At 31.0% G+C, this 22,614-nt stretch overlaps 1 protein-coding gene across 1 annotated transcript in view; it reads right to left on the bottom strand.

Moving 5' to 3' along the window:
- Positions 1 to 14,065: 14,065 nt before the first annotated feature.
- The window catches only part of LOC106677407 (serine-rich adhesin for platelets), a 22,282-nt gene continuing 13,733 nt past the window's right edge, over positions 14,066 to 22,614 (bottom strand). Inside the window, exons 11-14 of the mRNA XM_014415333.2 lie at positions 22,519 to 22,581; positions 17,143 to 21,175; positions 15,888 to 15,933; positions 14,066 to 14,538 (exon numbers count right to left, since the gene is read on the bottom strand). Coding sequence (XP_014270819.1) covers positions 14,455 to 14,538; positions 15,888 to 15,933; positions 17,143 to 21,175; positions 22,519 to 22,581 — 4,226 coding nt within the window. The 3' untranslated portion in view covers positions 14,066 to 14,454. The remainder of the gene's footprint in view (positions 14,539 to 15,887; positions 15,934 to 17,142; positions 21,176 to 22,518; positions 22,582 to 22,614) is intronic.

The following is a 22,614-nucleotide window of genomic DNA, read 5'->3' as shown; positions in this document are numbered from 1 at the left end:
ACTCCTGCGCGCGCTTCCTTCCCCCACCCCGCCCTCTCTTACCCCCACTCCCGCCTCATTAGCTCCCCTATTGTATAACTCCTCTTCCTTCTTTTATTCAATACTCGTCCCGTAAAAACATGGGAGGTTTAGCCCGCATCTTTGACAGAGGATGCTTTTGCTATCAAATGGACTATTATAAGATTTAGGGCGCTAATTCTTGTCCTAAAAATCAAGAAAAAAAAACAAGACAATCGGTCAGATGAAATCTGTTGCTTCAAAACTAACCGTCATTTATCGAGATGTTAATCACTGGATAAATAGGCATGTTTCTAAGTATGGTTCATTCCTTTTTTAGTTAATAAATACATATAAGATATAATATATTAAATTGGATAAAGCTGATGAATATTATATGCAAAAACAACAAATTACCAAAATATCTTATATTTCAACAATATTTTCTTAATTTTTTTTTCTCCTTAAGACATTTATCGTCTTTAAAAATTTATAAAAAGTGTTGATCATATGATGAACAAAAAACAAATTAAGTGTATATTAATTATATTTATTTTAATATAAGAAGTTTGTCATTAATTATTTACAGATTGTTGGTACTTTCCTACTGATCCTGGATAAGAAAAGTATTGTAAACGTGTAATAATTACAATATCCAATGTTCAGCAGGTTTTAAAGTTTCATAGCAACTTGAGACCAAAAAACTCAACTTAACCATTTGTTGTCTGTGCATAATTAGGTAGGTATAGTACAGTTTTGATGAGTTTGTAGTACAGGCAAGATGAGTTTCTAGTATAGGCAAGATGAGTTTGTAGTATAGGCAAGATGAGTTTGTAGTATAGGCAAGATGAGTTTGTAGTATAGGCAAGATGAGTTTGTAGTATAGGCAAGATGAGTTTATAGTATAGGCAAGATGAGTTTGCCTGCTGGTAAAGGGAGGGGAGAGATGCACAGTGTTCTCGCCAACCCCCCACTCTTTGGTCCAATTGACTAAACTTGCTTTCCTAAGCTCTCTTTTACTCGACTTCTGCAACTTAATAAATAGACATTCCTCGTATCAGTTGTTTTCAATACTATTATTCATCAATATCGCAATATTATAAGTTTGCCATATCAAGTAAACTGGGTAGAGCGAAAACTATCAACTAATATAGGTTCACGACAGTCTTTTAGAGCAAACATTTTGTTCCCGGTAGGAGGGGTTTGTTAAACTAAGGACGAGCAAAGGAGCTAGTAGGGTGGGGATGCGCAAGCTCCCTTCTCCTACAGGCACACTTATTTTAGACGTACTGTACCTCTCAAGCAGATTGACTTGTTGATTTATTGTAGGGTTTCTGCTTCCAATGTCTGTGTACCAACGCTTCTATGAAAAAAAAATTTAAATTTACTTTTAAAAATTTCAATATGATCTGATGATATAAGTCGGATTGGAGGAGAGTCATCATTCTTCGACAAATAATTCAGTAGGTATCATTTTTTAACCAATCTTTCTATATAGTCCTGTATTTAAAATATTTGGGAGTATTTAGCATTTTAAATACTTTTCTTAGAATCGTAAGTGTGAGTCTCCATTCGTACTTCATGAACACAGACCGGATTTTCGTGCAATTGCATCTTTTGTTCTCTGGCTCCGAATTCCACCACACGTCGACAGAAATTCGAATCATGGAAAAGATATTCAAATATCGCTTATTTTATGTGTTTCGGTTTTTTTCTGCACAAAATTGCAGGTTCTACTAATTTTGGGCGAAATTCCACGATTTTGATTTTTGTTTAATGCTCTTACCAAGTTTCTTTTAATGCCTTTACTAAATATCTCTTATTAAGTATACCAATAATTGTTTATTTTAATTCCATTTTATTATTTTTGAATTATTTATAATGAAGAGTTGATTTCAACCAAACCAAAAAAGAACAACTAAACCCAAATGACAAATATTTTTGGAATAGTTTTAACCAGCAGCTATAGACAACTATCAAAACGTCTCTCTAGAATAAGCTTGTTATTGGTTTACCTTCTCTGCCTTTGATTCCACATTCTTCCGTCTGACGATTTAGTAATAATCATAAACTAAAGGTAAGGTACCAATATATTTTTAATCAAACTTATTAAAGTTTCTCTACTTATTCTTGTTGAGTTTTCGATGAATGTATATTCGAATACAAATACACAATTGAAAAGCCAAGTAGAAGAACATACCATGAGAAATATTAGAGCAAAAATTAAATAAGGAATTTTGCTTGAAAGAATATTTTGAAATATTCATTTTTACAATTACTTACAATAACTTACAATTGAAGCAGTACTAAGAAATTGAATATTGAACTCCGGACTTCATAATTGGAGCATAAAATCATTTATTACAATTCTTTTCCTCCTAACTTTCCAATTATGGACAAAATATTAGGTTTTTAAACTGAACAGTTTAATTTTTATTTTATGTTTGCATAAATATGGAGAATATTTAACGAGTTTAATGTTATTCAAACAAGATTAGGTAATCTTTACATATATTAATGCAATAAAATTGATTATTGGGGGATTTGGGTGTTTAATACACATTTTAAGTTTTTACTGCACCATTTTGCACGTTTTGGGTTTTTAGTGCACTTTTTTGGGTTTTTTTATTGAAAAAAATCTGGTATCTGTCGGTTATAGAGGAGTCAAAAGTTCAGATGTGAAATCAGTGTTCGGAACGAAGGGTTTAAATTTCTACCCGAGTCTGGCATCCAGGTCTGCTCTATAAATTTCGTCAATTTCTATCCCCTACATATTTCCTTATAATCCACTCCTACCTCACTGATACAACCTTTAAAGTAAATCATAACCTAGCCTACTCATCTCTCTTTTCTCAGTCCGCCGGTGTTCATCAAGGTAGTATCTTAGGTTCCTAACAACATACGCTGATGACACATGTATACTGTCTGTAAACAACGACCCAACTAATGCATCACAAACACTACAGACACACATAACATCTATTGAAGAATGGTGTCAAAACTGGAGAATCAAAATAAATCCTGACAAATCCCATCAGATCACCTTTACTCTCCGTCTTAAACCTTTACCCTCCTGTCCTACAGTATCCTTTCTAAATACTCCACTAATGCCTGTTGAACAGATTCGATACTTAGGACTCCATCTTGACAAGAGACATACTTGAAATCCACACACAAGACTGAAACTACAAGAAACTGCTTGTAGATTCCGATTGCTACAACACTTACTTGACAAACGCTCTAAGCTTCCCATTCACTACAAAAAATTAGTATACACTACGATAATCAGACCAATTTGGACATATGGCATTGAGCTCTGGGGCTCCACCAAACCATCAAATTACTCCCGCATCCAATCCTTACAATCCAAAATCCTACGTAAAATCCTTGATGCTCCTTTTTACGTTACAAATAAACTCATTCACAAAGACCTAACATTCCATTCGTTGCAGATTTGGTCCAAAAAAGATATGCGTCTTTTCATTTAAAACTCCTTAACCATTCTAACCCATTAATTCTTAATCTTTCATCCTCAACAATCCCTTATAATCCTCCGAGGCGTCTGAAAAGAAGATGGCCACGGGACCTTCTAATTTAAATTAATGCTTGATCCATTAACCACCAATGGATGGTTCCTTCCCAAGATTTTCAAGTGTATATGAAACATGCAACATATTTACTTATTGTATTAATTTGTACAGTTGTAAATTACATTAAATAAATAAAAAGTTTTCTATCTTGTCGGCCGAAACCTTAATAAAATTGTCCGCTTCGAGAGGGTTCCGCTATATAGAGGTGTCCCCTACGAGGAGTTGTAAGTTCCTTTGTCTAATTATCCTGAAAATCCAAAATCAAATTTCCAACAAAGAAATACATAAACTTTTTAAAAAAAAGGAATCGAAAATTATTTTCATGTAAAATAATGTGTTTTTTTAAACATTTTTCTTTTAATAATTGATATTTTTTTAATTATAAATTTAACTTTTAATCAGATTAAAACCATTTTTGTTATTAATCTGAGAATAATTAAGCAGAGTTGACTGATTTCAACTTTCAGAAAATTTGTAGAGATAAAAAATTAAATAATATTTTGACTTACTACTTATGATTAGTAGTAACTACTAACTAACTAATAATTAGACCACTATTATACTTATTTATGAATAATAATGGACTTACAACTTTAAATAATAATCTTATTTTATTGAATCCTCTTGATTCATTTTAATTCCATAAGCTTTTATGAAGACACCTCCCAGATATTATAAAAAAATATTTTAATAATATAGATCATTGAAAGGAGTAAGAAAAATAAATAGAGAATACTTATGAAAATATTCCATTACATTTTATTTTAGTAATTATAATGTTATTATAGGATATTAAATGTTTGATTAGCATCCATTAACTTCTGAAACCTCGTTTCGAATTAATAGCGTCAATCTCATTTCTACTGGGAATCATTTATTCAACTCAATAGCAACAAAAAATATCAGGGAAACATTTGCATATAAATCATTGTTTCGGGTTATATTTTACAGTATGTTCTTTCCTATTCATGACTACTACTTACTTTGTAAAAATGAAAATAATAAATAAAAAATTGTTACAGAGCCGAGTTAACGGAGAACGTTTTGGGAGGTGCTTAAGGTTTTTGGTTAATTTTAGAGATTTTTTTTCAAGAGATGGCATTTAGGAGCAAATTTACTTTTCGTTTCATTTATTGACGGAATCATAAATTTTCGATCTATAAACGGATTTTTCGTCAAGAAACTTTAAATTCACAAAAAAAAGGCAATCCTTCACCGCCAGACCCGCCCCACTAAAGCGATGGCCCTACATCACTTTTGAAATATTTGCTTTAAATGGAAATAACAGACCTTAAATAGTTATGTAAAAAAGGCACCTGACATTGGAAAATTGCATGAGGCAAATTGGTTCATTAATTTTTGGGGTTACTATGGTACAAGGTCGTTTTTAAGTTTCAAACGTTCTGGCGGGCTTGAAAAAGCGGCCAGAGAAGTGCTGGAGGTTTCGTGAGTTCGCTTAAAGATTGCTCTAGGAGTACCAACAGTTGTATTCCCATCATTTCATTTTTCCCATCGTGTGGGATTTTTTTTTCGTAACTCTAAAATAACACATCATTCGACATAATCTTCCAAACTTCTGTTGCCGAGTCCTCGTGGCTTGTGGAGTGTTCATCGGAGGAATGCTTTCGTCATAAATAATATTATTTTGAAGTGAATCCCGAAAAAATGTTATTGCATGATTCTACATCAATTAAATATCAGACCTGTGCGTTTTATAGGGAGAAGGGAAGCAGGGAGAGGAGGAGCTTTTATACACCAGCTGTGTATCATTTTTACCCTAGAGGTGATTATGGTACAAACTTTTTCACTCAAATTGACTATGTTTTCTCTCTTTTTACCAAACAAAACATGTCATGTCTAATAAAAAATTATAAGGACGTTCCTACAAGAATTAACCAATTATATTATACAAAAGATACTTGAATACTCAAGAGAAGAAAGTGTTAAAGTATGGCCAAGGAAAAAACGATTAAATTTGTCCCTGGGATTATTGACATCTGTGAGATGTTCCTGAGGCAGGACTCACATTGTGTTCCTTGGTTACGAGCCGCAATGGAATAAATATTTTTTCAACCAAGAAAATATGTTTTATGTAACCTACTATTGTTTTTTTAAATTTGTTCTAACAATTCATTCTGCGAAAGGTAATAAAAAATGACTTTTAAAACAGATACACAGAAAGTGTAGAGAAAAGAAATTTCTTGTCCTCAAACCTTCTAGAACCTCCAAGTAGTAAAAAAATATTAGTTAATTAACAAATTGAAATAGGATTTAATGAATGTAGCTTACCAATATTTTTTAATTTATCACAGCATTATTTTGAAAAATTAGAAATCCTGGATATAAATAAAAGCCAAATTTATCAGATAATCCAATGTTCGAGTCACAGAGGGATTGTTATAATTTTTTTTTGTAGGAATTCGCACCTAAGTTCAAAAATGTTTTTAACGTGCTTTTTCTGAATTTATAAGATGGAGGCACAATGAAGGATTTATAAGATGAATTTAAAAGATGAAGGCACAAGGAATACAAAAATCAACAACATCAACAAGGAATACGAAAAAGTTGGGATTCAATGTGGGCTGACGTACCACTCACCAATAAACTAAGAAATGTTAAAAAAAACACACAAAAGTGGATAAGTGCCATAAGGGGAAAGAGAAGAAGAAGTGGTTGTTGCAAGAGTACGAATAGGACATTCCAAATTAACACATCTCCACTTAATCACAAAAGAGGACCAGCCTATATGCCAAACCTGTCATTTCCCATTATCGATAAAGCATATAATTGAAGAATACTCATCATTTCGTCAAGCCTTCGAAAATAATAAAATTCCTCGTACAAGAGAATTGGCCCTTAAAGACTCAGCAGAATCCATAGACAAAATAATGAAATTTCTGAAAGAAACTCAACTTTATACTAAAATATAATCCACCAATATCGACCATTTTAAAAAGGAAATAGTCTACATTCAACTATCAAATGTCAAAGACAAGAAGATAAATAATGTAAAAAGGGTGTAATAACCTAGATGTTGATCGCTCTGAATAAAAATCTAATCTAAGATGGAGGGACAATTTCTTGGATTTTCACGAAAGCTTAAAAGGGCTTTGAATCCGATAAAAAAATTATTAAACAAACTAATAATTTTTAAGATAGTTTTTAATTTATTTAAATAACAATCACCAAAAGAATCAGTACATGCTATTGAAAGTGTGTAAATGAAATCAAAATATTAAATAAAACAAATATTCAAGATGGTGGCTGTTTGAAAAGACAACTATCTTGTAGAGGAGGGATGGTTTTCCCATTCGGAAATAAATTGTACCGCTTATAAATAATCGAATCCATGTAACAATAATTCTAATCCAATAGTGATAATAATCATAATAAAAACCATAAACTAGGTATCCCGTAGAGTAATGGTACTAAATTTATCCTATAGATTTGCAGCACAAAAAAAAAAAAAATGAAATCCTCACGGAAACTGAAAAATATATTATATAAATACTTCAGATTCCTTAACAAAATTAAAAATAAATACAATAAATTTACATTGATTTACCCAGAAACCGCAATTTATATAATTCCGAAGCTAAGAGGAAAAACCAGTCGTCTCCGTTTATCTCTTTGGAAATGATTATTTAATAACGTCAGGATTTCCTCATGTGGAATTATTGCAGACAATATTGCTCTATTCTGTTGGATTTATGTGCCTTCGTTGAGCACGTAAAAGTATCTTCTAAGATGTTATCGGTTCATGTATCAAACCATTTATCTAGTATTGTTAAATGATTTATACTTACATCGATACAGTAAAAGAATTATAAAACAACTAATGTTGCCGGTAGCTGTATTACCATCATTCGGCGCGTTTAAAATAAATTTTGTCTGTATAATTTTCAAAGCGATGTTAATAAAATGATAATCACTTCAAGTTGTTCATTTTTCTTAAAATTTCCTATTCATTCTCAATATGTTCCGATTGTTAATAGCAACATGAAAATAATAACCATATCTCGAAGATCATAACACCAAAAATAGTAGATAAATAATATTAAAAAAACACACAAAAAAAAAGAAAACAATGGTGCTTTGATGGAAAAATGAAAAAAAAAAAAATCATCAAAAAGTATCCAAGGGTTAACTTGTTGAATTGTGGGCATTGTAGAAATAATGGCTTCTGAGAATCGATGCCCTGAAGAAAAATATGGCCAAGAACGCTTTTCTTTTCTTTCGCGCTTTTTTAGCTCATATATTTTTACTTTCACGTACCTATAGTACAAAAGCCGTGAAGAATAAAAGGCAGTTATCTCACCCAAATTTTTTATTACTTTAATGAAAACTATGTATAATTACTAGTCAAAACTGATGACTCTGCCAAGTATAGGTAGGGGGAATAAAGAAGAACATATTTGCTGAAATATGAGCCCAGATAAAGCTATTTACGTGCAATAGTTCTCGAGATATAGCTTTTTAAAAAGCAACATTTCATACAAATTTACTGAAATATCAGTAGTTAGTTAATTTATTTGAGAAAGCTTTATCTCAGGCATTATATGATGTACAGATGTCTATTAGCAATCAAATTAAAGCTCGTTTAATGTGCTATAAAGTAGTTTATGACCTTTATCTTCGCAGGAATAGTAGTTTTCATGATATTTGCTAATATAAATTGATTTATACATGTATTTCATTAAGCTCTATTAGTACCTACATTTTAGCACATTTACTCTACTTTAAATGATACAGTCTCTTAGATTTTCTATTGTTGTTGGTAGTTGTAAAGATATAGAGCTTCGAATAAAAAATTAATTATTTTAAACGTTTTGAAACAGCCGCCATTTTTATCCCCTCCCCACCTATACTTGGCTGACTCATCAATTTTGACTAGTAATTATACATAGTTTTCGATTAAGTAATAAAAAATTAGAATAAATTAACTGTCTTTTTTATCCTCTTGGGCTCTTATATTACTATATATGTAATATATAGTAGGGGAAATTATTATGATCGCGAAAATTCGAGCCGAGTTGCTTTGTTATTTCTATATTATCCTCCTCTAATATATGTGAACACTATTGATAGTATGATATAAATTATTGTGTTTAATTAAAATTAAACTTATAAAAAACAATACATGCTATAAGGAGTGAAACAGAAATTTTTATTAAAAAATATACTTCTCATCAACTTGAGAATTTTAGGATTTAATTGTCTTTAAACCTTCCAATTTAGTTGATTTTTACTTTTTGACAATTTGATTAACTACTATATTGTCATATATATTCTCACTGTGCTTCAATAGCAGTTTAGGGGTTGCACCAAATGCAATAAAATGCAGAGGAGTTATGAACAATAGTAAGCGCTATAAAAAAAAAAAAATCTCCCGTATAAATTGAGGTGAAAAATTTCAAATTTTCAATTTTCTTGAAAAATTGTATTTGGTAGTTTGAGACGACACTAAAAATAAATATGAAAAGCTCTTTAAAAAAATTATTGACCTACTTTACCCCGAGCAACATTATGTATTTATTATTTTTCGTAAATATAATATAACTTAGCGGAATCAGTAATACTTTATTCTTATTCTTCAGAAAGAGGCTAATCGAATGTTGTACAATAATCGTGAAAGAATCGGATACTTTCTGAGCTAAAAACCAAAAACGCTTAATTTTATTCACAACATCTTTTCTACTAAAGAATTAGGGGGTATTATTATTTTTAAACCATCGGTTAAGACACATTCTTACCAATTTGATGTCTATTGGTGGTGTTGACTTTTTTCATTGCGTGGCGGTCCCACAAAATGAAAAACTTTGACCCCCCAACCATGGTTAGGTATTATAGGACTCCAATGGGAGTCTTGGCCGAAAAAAAAAATTTTAAACCTTTAAAGCGGTGAAAAAGTTTGAAAAAAAACACGTGAATCAACCGTAACTGGACCGTAATTCAAAAGTTAATTGTGGATAAAGGTTCGACCATACCCTTTTATATATATATATATATATATATAGGGCGCACTTTTTTAAAGCATGGCTTTGAAATGGCAGACAAGGCTCTCTAGAATAATGCATTTTAACATTTTAATAGTTAACATTCAAACCTTATCTTAAAATGTAGAGGAGAGCAAATTCTATAATGTTCCAACAAATTTGACAGATTTCCTTACTAAACGAAGATATGGGGATTTTTCCCTTAAATTTGTCATTTTCTAAAAACAAACTGGAAAACCAGCCTCTCCAAACACCGTTAATAAGCAATTTTGAATAAAAAAAACCTCTATAAATAATTTTTTACCACAAGTTTGAAGTTGTTTCTCAAATTTGTCAACTTTTCGGGTTATAAATAGGAGAGAGCACATTATCCACACGCAATGATGTTCCTGTTTCGAGCTAGGAATTGAAATCTGTTTCTTTATAAGCTGACAGACTAATACATTGTATCACCTATCTATGAATACTGAGCTGAGGATAAAGAGACGGAAGGGAAAACCAAGACATTGATGGGAAGATAGGATCTGATATGCCTAAATGGTGTGTAACGGAACTAATTGGATGGGCGTACAAAGGGAGCACACTATTGTCGCATGCCCTTCCTATCGCCTGTGTGCGCTGTGATGCGTAATTAAGGGTTCTGATGATTTAATCATATTTTATATAGTTCCTCTTCTTTGGTTAGTTTTTTACTTGATTTTTATTTAAAACAGTAACTTTTTCTAAGTTACATATAGTTGTGTAGGTAATTTAAGTAAATACTGTAAGTCATGTCTCGGAGTCCATGTACTCAAATGTTTAAAGTTTTGGCTTCACAGAATCCTGAAATACTATTTTGTGATATAAAAAAAAATTATCTTGAACAAAAATAATTTTGGCTTGCATCATTTATACGCACAGATATTGGAAAATACATTTTTCTGAGGAGTAACTTTCTTTTTTTTATTGTAATTTACAACTGCATATATTTACAAAAATATAATAAGTAAATATGAGGAATATTTCAAACACTTGATAATTTTGGGAAGGAACCACCCAATGGTGGTACTTCAAACATTAATTTAAATAAGAAGGTCTCGTGGTCATCTTCTTTTCAGACGCCTCGGAGGATTATCGGGGATTTTTGAGGATGATAAATTCAGAACTAATGGATTAGGATGGGTAAGGAGTTTTGAATGAAAAGACAGGGTCAAATCTGCAACGAAAGAGATGTTAATTTGATGGTTTGGTAGAGCCCCAGAGCTAAATTCCGTATGTCCAAATAGGTCTGATTATCATAGTATATAATAATTTTTTATAGTGAATGGGAAATTACCTATAAATGTAACATTTATTAATGGAAAGTATTTGTCGGTCGTGAAAAATTACGAATTTTAGTTTTTGACGGAAATAGATGTATGGAAGTCCCTGAGTCCAAATAATTTGTGTCTGTGAACAGCATAGCTCAGAAACTAAAAGCCATAAAAAAACTGAAATTATATATTGAAGGGGGTAAATGGCTGGAATATAACAGCAGAATCTATCAACCGATTCAATGCCACTTTATGGAATCAATTTTTCACATTTTTTCGATTTTCTCCAAAACGGATCTAACGATTTTAATTAAACTTGGCGAATCAATGAGCTGTTAAGTGCTATTTACTACCTAATAGGACTTTTTCTCGAAGAAATACTATAACAGCGCTTAAACTCCAAATTTTCACAAAATCTTCCTTCAATGTAACTAATAATAGACATCTGTATGTCTCATGGTTCCTGAGATAAGGATTTCCTACAATAAATTCACAAACTACTGATTAATCAGTACATATTTCATGAAATGCTGCTTTTAAAAAAACTGTCTCCTTAATATTGCACATTAAACTGTTATTAATGTAATAAAAAATCTCATAGTTAGAACTGAATGTAGATCCTGCCAATAGAATGTGTAGTTTTTGCTTCTTTTATAAGGATAAATATCCAGTAAATTTTTTTTTTACAATGAGAAACGTAGGTAGACCAGGTTAGGTGTATAGTTAATTATTGGTTTATATAAATGATTTTAATTTTTTAGTCTTGTAGAATAACAGTGGAGTATGTAACTATTTATTGTGTTGGGCAACTCTTTAAGGGCATTGGCCCCATAAAGAAATAAATATATAATAATAATGTGCATAAATGGGGATTTTTCTGAAATGTATTTTGTTGGGAGAGCTACCAATTAATAAAATTTTATGTAATCCCTCCTATGCCTTCTAATTAGCTTAGATGGAAGCTATACCAACAAAAAGTTGAGAAAATCCCAATTTGTATACTTACCTCACTTGATTTTTGAATATTACTATGCTTTGAAGTATAAAATAACCATATTACAAACTTAAGCATAAAATAAGCTTTAATATAAAAATTTACATGAATTGTTCATGGCTTTATTCGATTGTAGTGCTTAAATTGGACAAAGTTATCAGAGCCCCTAATTTTATTTTATTTTGTTTTTATTATTACAACTAAAACTAAAATAAAAATAATAATAAAACTAATAAAAAAAAATTAAATGACTGAATCCTGATTATTTACTCAAACAAAAATATAAATGTTTATTTTGATAAATAAAAATTCATAAAAAAAAAAAAAATTAAATTATTGATGAGCACATAAAGTGGGGTTACATGAATCCATTAAAAAAATTTTTTAATTACACTTAGATCTTTTTATTATGAAAATATAGACTTGATTTACAATATCCACAACAGGTAGCAGCACTAGCACTAGAACCTAAGACAAGCAAGTTCATTCATCCTACTTATATCAGTTTAGTTCCTAGCCAATCCATATTATGGTAAATAATTGATCATAAAAACTACTGATGAACACAATATGGTATAGATATAGGAAACAAACAAGCAATAATAAAAACAACTGAACTAGTGAAATACAGTAAAGGCAGCGGATAGATATTCTATCCATGCAAAAATGTAGAGATTTTGCATTTAAAAATTCAATAAATTTTGATAAATAAAATATATTTTTAAAAAAAATAATTTTACTGTCATAATTCATTTGTACATTGCATATACTTAGAGTAACCATAATTCTGGGATTTGCTTGGACAGTGAATCTGTCTGAGAAATTAATTCAAGACTGAGTGGCAAGGAAAGGATTTGGAAGGATCTTGGTACATGTAGATCACAAGGGGAAAGTTTTGAGGAAAAGTTTTCGTCTTCTCAGAGATATATGTTGAGTATTCCAATATTATTAGAACTGTGTAGTCCATCCATGTGTTTACTTGGTACATCACCATATGCATAACGAATTTTGTTGATGAGCAGCTTGAATTGGTTGAAGAAGCTTATCAGCTTCCATGATGAAATAACTTTTAAATATTTAAGGGATCATAACTTTTGGAAAGTTATTCCTCCAAAAAATATTTTAAGAAGGAGGATGAATTAAATATTTTTTTATATTTTAGATCTTTTATGTAAATAAGAGAGGTTTAATATATGTGCCTAATTTTATTATAATCAATTTACAATGTCTTTTATTAGTTGTTTTTAACATTAAATGTGTCATAAAAATCTGTTAATTACATTGGCTTCTAAAAAATATTTTTTGTGGAAGAAAAGAACAATTTTTTTATTCATGTCTTCAGTTTCAACTCCTCTTCTCCCCGATATTCCAAGTTGTCTGAGATTGGCTTTAATAATTTTAAGGTAACCTGATATATACGTCAACCTTCTCTAGGCTTTTAAATGTGTGATAAAATCTGTATACACATCATTAACCAGTTTAATTCTACATTTTTCTTAAAACATCCTCTCTTGGACATACCCAGTCCTCATATTAATCAGCCAAAACAGGATAGGATCAGTTAATTGGGGCTTTACTGTAGTTCCCTCAATAAAATAGAAACATTTGAGCAAGAATAAGCGAATTTATTCATTAAATTGATTTATTACTGTCAAAAATAAAGTATGATGTAATATCAGATTATTCAAGATTGATTGTAAAATGTATAAAATTAGTTCAATGTATAAGAAACCAATCATGTAAGTAATTAGGCAGCTTTACCCATCATTTAAATATGGGGCATAAAAAAATTGGTCATCCTTAAGCTGTTATCTATTCTTTTTAAATGCCTTCAAAAAACTTTAATCAGATGATTAAAGTGCACACTATATACTCCATAAATAAATCCCATTGAACATGAATGGAACAGGTGGCCTATTCAGAGTTGAACAACTTAATAAAATGTAATCAGTGATAAACTCAGAAAAAATATATGCTATTCATATTTTCAAACAAAGAAAATTTTTTTTTAAAAGATTGTAATAGAGTTGATAAGAAACTAGAAAAAATAATTAAGGTGGCCAATATATTTTTTTTTATTTACCCCATAGCATGATTACTTTGTAGCTTTACAATCACAAATTTAAATATTTAAGACTTCTATAAAGTATAATAAAAAAAATAATTAAGTGAGGGAAGGAAATAAAAACACACTGATTCAATTAAAATCCAAAAAAATAACAAAATATTATTCTTTAATTTTACATGAGTTTGAGCTTATTCAATTTTGATAGAAAAAAGAAAGCAATTACAACAAAACAATGCTGGCCTTATAAAATTATGGTACAATATTTCACACGTACAATTTTTAAATACAGTTATTGATAATTTCAAATTTGTACTGTTGTTAAAAATAGTATTGAACTCTTTGCAACATAGCTATTTCAAATATATTCTCTATTTACATCTAGTTTACTACTACTAGATTTTTAAAATCTATAAATTACATAAAATTTGTAAAGTCACTTCTGAGACTGTACATTATTTACATCTTATTACAAATATATTACAATTAAAAGGTTCTTTAACTACATATATATATAACCTTAGTCTTCCTCCCCATGAACTATTGATAAAAATTGGTCGAGATCAACTTTATTCAGTAGTGTAGCTCTGCTATCATGAGCCTCCTGAAACAACCAAAAAACAAATTAATTAAATGGGTTTGAATCTCAAGAAATTATTATTTTTTTCTTAGAAAGTACCATAATCTAGTGAGAAATATATCAGATCATTTATTGATTCGGTAATTCATTTATAAGTTCTAATTTGTTTGGTAACTTCTTTTTTTAACTAATGTTTATTTTCAACAAATAAAGGAATATGTTAGAACAAATAGATAACTAAACCATGCAGAAAAAATTAAATTATGATATTAAAGAGGGAATAAAAGACAGGAATTGCTCGCCTTGAGGGAAGGACACATTTAATTTTTTGTATAATCAGGTATTGCATATTTTAATTGAAGACTTTAAAAGTCATTACAATGCTGAATTATATCAACTGCATCCAGTAAATATAATTAAGGTGATAGCGTGACAGGTAAGGCGTCTGAGGGACAGACCGAACATAAGTGGGAGAATTATGTTAAGGCTGATCCATGGATTTGGGTTTGGAAGGCGGTCAGTGGACAATTATTAGTGAGTCAGTAAATAGTGATTGGGATCGCACCTTTGAGTTGGCATTTTTGAGGAAAATTTAAAAACAAATTACTTTTTTCTTAGATTTAATTGGAAGAATAAAAAACTTAATAACAACCAAAAGATAATATCTGAGAACCTACCAAATAGAAATACTGGAATGAATAAGTGTATTTTTTATGTTTGAGCTGAGTGTATTTTCTAATCACACTTAGCGGCTAATTATCATTTTCTACAATAAGCAGCTCAATAATCAATCTGCTAGTAATTGCTATGCTTTTCAAAATGTAGAACCTTCAAAATACTTCAGAATCAATATTTACAAATGACGAATAATAATAAATAAGACACTTAGGTTCAAGGTGGAATTCATTACTCAACATTAAAAAAATTAACATAAAATTATTTTAGTTAGAGAAACTTGATTATAAAAGAAAAATGTTTTTTTTTTTTTTTTTTTTTCAAAAAATTCACAATTCTCTCATAACAGGATTGAGTTTATGATACAGAACAAGAAAAAAGAGGGAAATATTGACTAAGGTAAATGTTCTTTCAAATTTTTTTTGTTATAATTAGATAAGATATTACCTTGAATGAAACTACTATTGTCGATAACTTCGTAATGAAATTTACAAAAGAAATATGCTTTTACCTTAATATATTTTTAAATTTAGGATATACTTCACTTTTTATTCAAAGGAGCTCAATCATAAACATTGACAACTAATGTTTAAAAAAAAAAAAAATGTTTCTTTTTTTAATAGATTATTTAAAAATATAAATTTGATCCTTCCTTCAAATTATATATAATTTGAAGACAATAAATTATATGAACATACCAGCGAGAGAAGAGCACTTCTACTTCCTTCCTGAGATACCCTCTTGCTGTAAACAAATAAGATTAACATTAAACAAGATGGCACCATTATAGTAATAATATATGATATCTTAAACTTAATACACAATTTTGAAACCTAAATCAATTTTGAAAATATAATGCATTTTTGAAAAATTGTAAGCATCATCAGAGTTTGGTCACTAGGCTCGTATTTTTCCTTCATTCTAGCTATGGAAACATAAATTGTTACATAAGTGATGTAATTGTTTTATTCATGGTTAAAAAAAAAAAAAAAAAAAAAAAAAAAAAAAAAAAAAAAACCAGGGGTGGGAGAAAAAAAGTTGAGCACTCCAGTACAAAAATGGTATTTAAAGGTTTTATTGGGATGCAGAAAAGAAATAGCATGCTTAAACAGATTTTAAAATTTAATTAATTTTTTTTTTTACCAATTGTACTTCAAGAAGTTATATATTTTTGGTCTTTTCAGAGGCATAAGATCATTAAAACCTTAAAAGTATATACATTTTCTTTTATTTTATTTATTCAAATTAAAAAATTTTTTTTTTTTAAATTTCGATTGTTTTTCTCACTCTTAAGTCCCACAGTCTCATTTGAACAAACATCAGTCCAAGCTTCTATAATTTTGGATCTAAAACCACCAAATATATTTTGGTTAAAATCGGCGACCTCTTCATCTAGTCCCTATCAGCAATTTTTCTATGGTGGTCAAATTAAAACTAGGTTACCTATCAATAGGAGGCATAGTACATACTATAAAAATTGATGTTTATTCAAAGGAACATATTGTCATTTAAGCTATGATACCTTTAACTCCGACAAAAACTTTATACTATTAAAGTAAAACAACAATAAAAATTAATGTTTCATTCATTCATTCAGAGACATTTAATATATTATCCCATTCACATAATTATAAATTATGAAACCATTTAACAAATGTGAAAGACAAAATTAAAATAGATTTAATTTATAAATTCAAACGTAAATGATGAAAATAAAATTATTACTAAAAATATTTCAAAAGCCCCATATCCAACAACTTTGGAACGGACTATCACAACAAGGATCTCATGCACTAGTAAGAGTTGCAATAATGAATCAAGCAATTGGGAGCTTATATTTAAATCAAGGATCAATGGTCCATAGAAACGAAATTGATATTCCTAATTCAATGTGAGTATAAACATATTTTATATAATTATAAAAGTAAGTAAGTTATAAAATATAAAACTTACACTTCTGACGAATCTGACAGTTCACCATCCTCCCTTTCAGTATCTACGGATAGTTTGGAAGTTCTACTACGAGATCGAGACGGTGGCTGATCATCTACCACTAGCCTCTGACTACTAGTAGAGCATCTCTCTTTTTGAGGCCCAGAACTCCTTTCAGGTGAATAGGAACGGCTCATGTCAGTATGTTTTCCATCACCTTCACTACCAGATTTTGAGCTTGTAAAACTGTCATTAATATTGGAATACATTTTATATTTGCCGGGCTGTATCTTATCCTCCAAAGCTCTGCGGTCTTCTTTCTTACTGCTTCTTCTAGGTTCAGGAGAATCGTGCCTAAGCCTTTTCTTATCATACGGGGAATAATGATCAAAATCACGGTACCTACTATCATGACTCCTCATGTCCCTGTATTTTTTCCTCAAAAAGAATTCTCTCCTATCGTAACTGCTCCTGTACCTAAAATCCCTATCTCTATCTCTTCCTCTAATCCTTTCACCTCTATAACTGCCATAACTTCTATTATAGTCTCGTTTTTCTCTTTCATCCTCACTACCAGATGCAGATCTGTTCCGTTTTCTGTTTCTCGATTTACTCCTAGGCCGAATTCTCAGCTCTGTTCTTGGAGTCTCAATCTTCCTTTCATCTTTCCGGGTGTGTAAAGAAATAATAGGTTGGGTTTCAGGTAAATCAAATACATGAAAAAAAGGACTCGATCTCAACTCTTTATTTAAGTAGTCCCCAGCTTTGTCAACATCCAAAGTAAAAGAGTAAACATAACTGTCCAAATATTGTGAAGTAACTTGGCTTCTGGCTAGGTATGATTTTTCCTCTGAATCAGAAATTTTTGATTTCGCTGTTTTACTATAAATATGAAAAACTCTTTCTTTTATATATGATCCATCATCTTTTTTGGGCTTGACATTTAGATCTGATTGCCCTTTAGTTTTACTTGATTGTACTTCAATTTTACAAGGAGTATTGCTAGAGATTGTTCTTGGGTCTTTTGTTGACTTTGCTCTTTCGTTGGCTCTAGTAGACGAGGTAGTTATTAGTAATGAACTACTTTTTGCTCCAGCTACATCACTTCCACTAAGTGGAGATTTTCTTGACTTCTGACACTTTGTTGAATTATTATCAAGTTTTAAACTCTGATTGCTCTCTTCACTAAGATGTAGAGTTGGGAAGCTTTCACAGCTTTCCTCAATTTCTCTTGATATTACTTTTGAACTTTCTATCAGTTTACTGCTACTAATACCATCAGCCTTCTTTGGATTCAAACCCTCTGAATGCTTTATTAATATTGAATTACATTCCAGGCCCTCTTCCTCATAGGAATGTTCACTTTTCTTGACAAATACACCATCTTTCGAGTCTTTTTCAGAAATTTTAGGTTTGACAGGTGTTTCATTGTCACTAGATTCATCCGATGTAGATGAAGAATTCAACATACTAATGTTATCTAGCTTTTGTAACCTTTCTCTCGCTGTCTTTAACTGTACATTACTTTGTTTCAGCTCCAAATCGCAATCCATAGAAGATTCAGAAGCCGAATCGGAATCAGAAGAGTTATCAGGACCAAACAGTTTAGCTTTCGTATCTTTTAAAAGATGCCGAATTTCAGATTCCATTTCTTCATCTACTGACGATTTCTTTGCTGGTTTGGCTATATTTTGTTTTGGAGATTTTTTTAGAGATTTGTTATTTTTTTCTAAACATACCTTTTTCCTCGATGTTTGTTTCTTGGTTTCTTGAGGAGCTTGCTTTTTATTAACTATTCCTTCAGAACTTTTATTAATATCTGATTGTTCTGATTGGTTACTACTCTCAAGATCTATAATAACTTGTTCAGCGTCTTTTCCATCAAATGAGTTATCTGAATGTGATTTAGGCACTCCTTTTGTTTGTTTTGACGCATTTCCCTCGCTACTTTTACGTAGCTCAACAATTTTACCCGTTTTCTTCCTGACTAATGGTTCATTTGTTTTATTTAATTTAGGGCTCATCAATTTGATTTTGGGAGTTGTACAAGTTTGTTTTTCAGTAACAGTACTTGATACTGTCTTTGTATCGCTAGTTGTAGGTGCTTCATCGATCAAATCTTTATTTTGTTCAATATGATCATTATTTATATTCTTCAAAGGATCCATAACCAAATCTGGAGGTTTGTTAACGCTTATATTTGACTCTAAAGGACAATTTTCAAAGTTTTCTTGATTCATTGGTTTCTCTTGATTAGTATTCAGTGATCTAACAATGTCTTCTTCTTGAGGTTTGTCAGTATCTTTACCTGATAAATTTATGGAAGCAGTAGAACTTTCATCAGTCTTTTGAGGAGTCACAAATGAAGTGTTCTTTGGCGTTGGTGGAATAGTTGGGGTCACTAACACCGTAGCAGCAAAACTTGTTTCAGAAGTTAAAACCTTGGTTAAGGGAGTCATTTCGACCGGAGTGCCAGGAGGAATAGGAGCAGACAAGAACTTGGCAGGCGTTTGGAATAAATGAACACTATTTTTACAGACTGATTCGAATGTTAATTCTTTTTCAGTAAGACTGGGAGTATCTTTTTTAGACTCAGGAGCTTTGTCTTCTGATGTTGTATTCTTACTACTGCCTGACTTAGGAGAACTTAGCTTTTCTATATCTTGGGCAAGAGTACTTGCATTCTTTTCTGTCTCCATCCTTGAACATTCTTTTATTAAGATGTTCTCAAGAGAAGATTGTGATGTTGGACTAAATACAGAAGGATATCGAGTGTTTACTTTTCCAAGGTGTGACATCACAAGCTTTGTTGTAGGTGTAAGCTGTCCCCTGCTATTTTCATTTATTGGAGACATTGCAAGTTTTAGAGGTGTTGAGGTATTAAATCCTCCACACAAAGTAGCATCATCGTGTTTCTCAGCATCGTTCGTGCAGTCTTCATTATTACTAACTTGGGGTTCTGAACTTTTTTGTACATCATCTTTCCTTCCTACATCGATCATAACTTCTTCAGGTGGTGTCTCTTTGGAAATATCAGGACTTTTAGAGGCCTCACTTGGTGGATTTTCAACAATTTCTAAAGATGATGATAAATCATTTTTTTCCATTTCTTCCAATAATTTCTGTTCTATCAAATTTCCAAGCTCACTATTATGACTCGTGTTTAGTCCCATTTCATCTTCTCCAATAACATCTCTAACTTCTTTTTCTATTTGATCTACTAATTCCTCATTTGAATTTTTTTTTTCAGGAAGTTTCTTTGTCACCTTTTTTCTAGTTACTTTTCTTTTAGCATTGGAACACTTATCTCTTTTAGCTCCAGCCTTCCTTTTCAAACCTACCGATGTAGGTATATCCAAATTTTCTCTAGAACCCATGAAATTTCTTAAATCAGAATCCCAACCTTTTTTAATCTTACTTCCTTCTTTTTTTTGTTGTGGGTTATCATCTTCCTTAGGTATTTCTTTGGGAGGAGGATTATCTTTAGGAGGAGAACTGAACATTCCTCCCCTCTTAATAAAATCAAGAGACTTTGGTTCCTTCTTATGATGATAGACTTTAGGCGATGTCATGGACTTTCTCAAGGTCAGATTTTTTTCAGGAGTTTCAAAATCTAAAACCCTAACATGAGTCCTCCTTGGGGTGCTAAGACTCACTCTGGGGTGTTTAGGGATTGTTTGCTGTTGAGGTGTTGCTCCAGCTACATCATTTGTGACATCTTCTTTGGGTATTTCTTTACTTTTTTCAGGTAAAGAATCTTTTTCAGTAGAAAATTCAGCCTGCTGAGGTTCTTCATTTGACAAAGGTTGGACGACTGCGGTCACAGGTGGTTTAATGGGAAGCTTTTTATCTTTTTCTTGCCTTTTTGCCATTGCACGGGTTTTGATGCCAGAAATATTAGTTTTTTTAACAGTCTCTGGAGAAATAATAACCTGAATGTTACTATCGACTGGTTTAGCCACTTGTGGAACAATTGCTTTCACTCCACGAGTATACACTTTTTGTACCCCTCCTCTCGTTCGGACTCGCGACCCTTTGATTCCTTCAGGAAGCCCTGAAAAAATTAAAATCAGCAATAAAATCTAATTTTGCTTGGGTTGATAATTAATTACTAATGTTTGTACAAAAATATAATACAAGTATTTCAGTGTGTACAAAAGAAGTTGTTTATCATACTTCTTACATCCTTTACTTACTGATGAGATGTAGATAGTTGACCGCAGATTAATGCTTGAAGAAGTTTGTCGGGGGGTGCGGTCAGCAAAGAACAACATAAATAAACAAAACCATATTTATTTATTTTATGCCGACGTTTCGACCTGAGTTTCAGGTCTTCATCAGGGGTTGTGGCGTGTAAAGGGGAAGGGAAGATGCTAACTGGTTATCACGTCGTTGGCCCCGTGTTACTGGATTCATAATGAGATGTAGATAGTTGACCGTAGATTAATGCTTGAAGAAGTTTGTCGGGAGGTGCGGTTAGCAAAGAACAACATAAATAAACAAAACCATATTTATTTATTTTATGCCGACGTTTTTACACGCCACAACCCCTGATGAAGACCTGAAACTCAGGTCGAAACGTCGGCATAAAATAATTAAATAGGGTTTTGTTTATTTATGTTGTTCTTTGCTGACCGCACCCCCGACAAATTTACTTACTGATGTTCGGTGATGTACACCATTCGTTCAAATTAATAGAACCTCCCATTTTGAAAATAATTTACAAGGAAAAATGTGGAAAAATAAAAAATTGAACTACTAATAAGAAATCTATTTATAAATTTAATATACAAACCTCAAATAGAACTAAAAGTGCTTAAATTAAGTACCATGTCAATAAATAGCATCACAATATCATAAAAAATTATAGAAGAGGGAAATTAAGACATAAAGGTTACTACTCTCAATTCTTAACTCTAACTACCATTAAAACAAGTATTCTTCAATTTTGATATAATACAATCCTTTTTTTTCTCAACTCTCAGTTAAATCCAACATTTCCTTATACAATTTTTTATCGAATTTTCTTTCTCCAAAATATGTGATAAGTGTTAACTTATTGTTAATATAAATGATAAAAAAAATTTTCCCTCAAAATCAAATTCCATCAACTACTCTCACTTAGGTATGTACAAAAGTATTCTCATGGACATTATATTTCAAAAATGATTCATCCCGTAGGACTCCAATTCTCAAAAACCACCTATCTGGAAATATAGGTCGTTATGTAAAAATTGTATGTTGTTTTTACTAACTTTGGTTTCATTTTAGCATTAAAACTGATCTATGATTTTGAAACAACTCCAAAATAGCAATTAATATCTTATTCCTTGTCTTTCATTTTACTTAATTTTTATTCAATATAAAAAGAATTTCCTTAAGAAAGATAAAACTTACTATTATTTTGATTATTAGGAATTTCCACTTTTACTTCTTGTATTTGGTCATCTTGGGTAGGAACTAGAACAAAAACATCTTGATAAGGCAGCTATT

The sequence above is a fragment of the Halyomorpha halys genome, unplaced genomic scaffold (assembly GCF_000696795.3).
Source record: "Halyomorpha halys isolate HHAL.00 unplaced genomic scaffold, Hhal_1.1 Scaffold98.1, whole genome shotgun sequence".
Taxonomy (NCBI): Eukaryota; Metazoa; Arthropoda; class Insecta; order Hemiptera; family Pentatomidae; genus Halyomorpha; species Halyomorpha halys.
The sequence above is the reverse complement of the archived record's forward strand: the minus strand, read 5'-3'. Positions and strand labels throughout refer to the sequence as shown.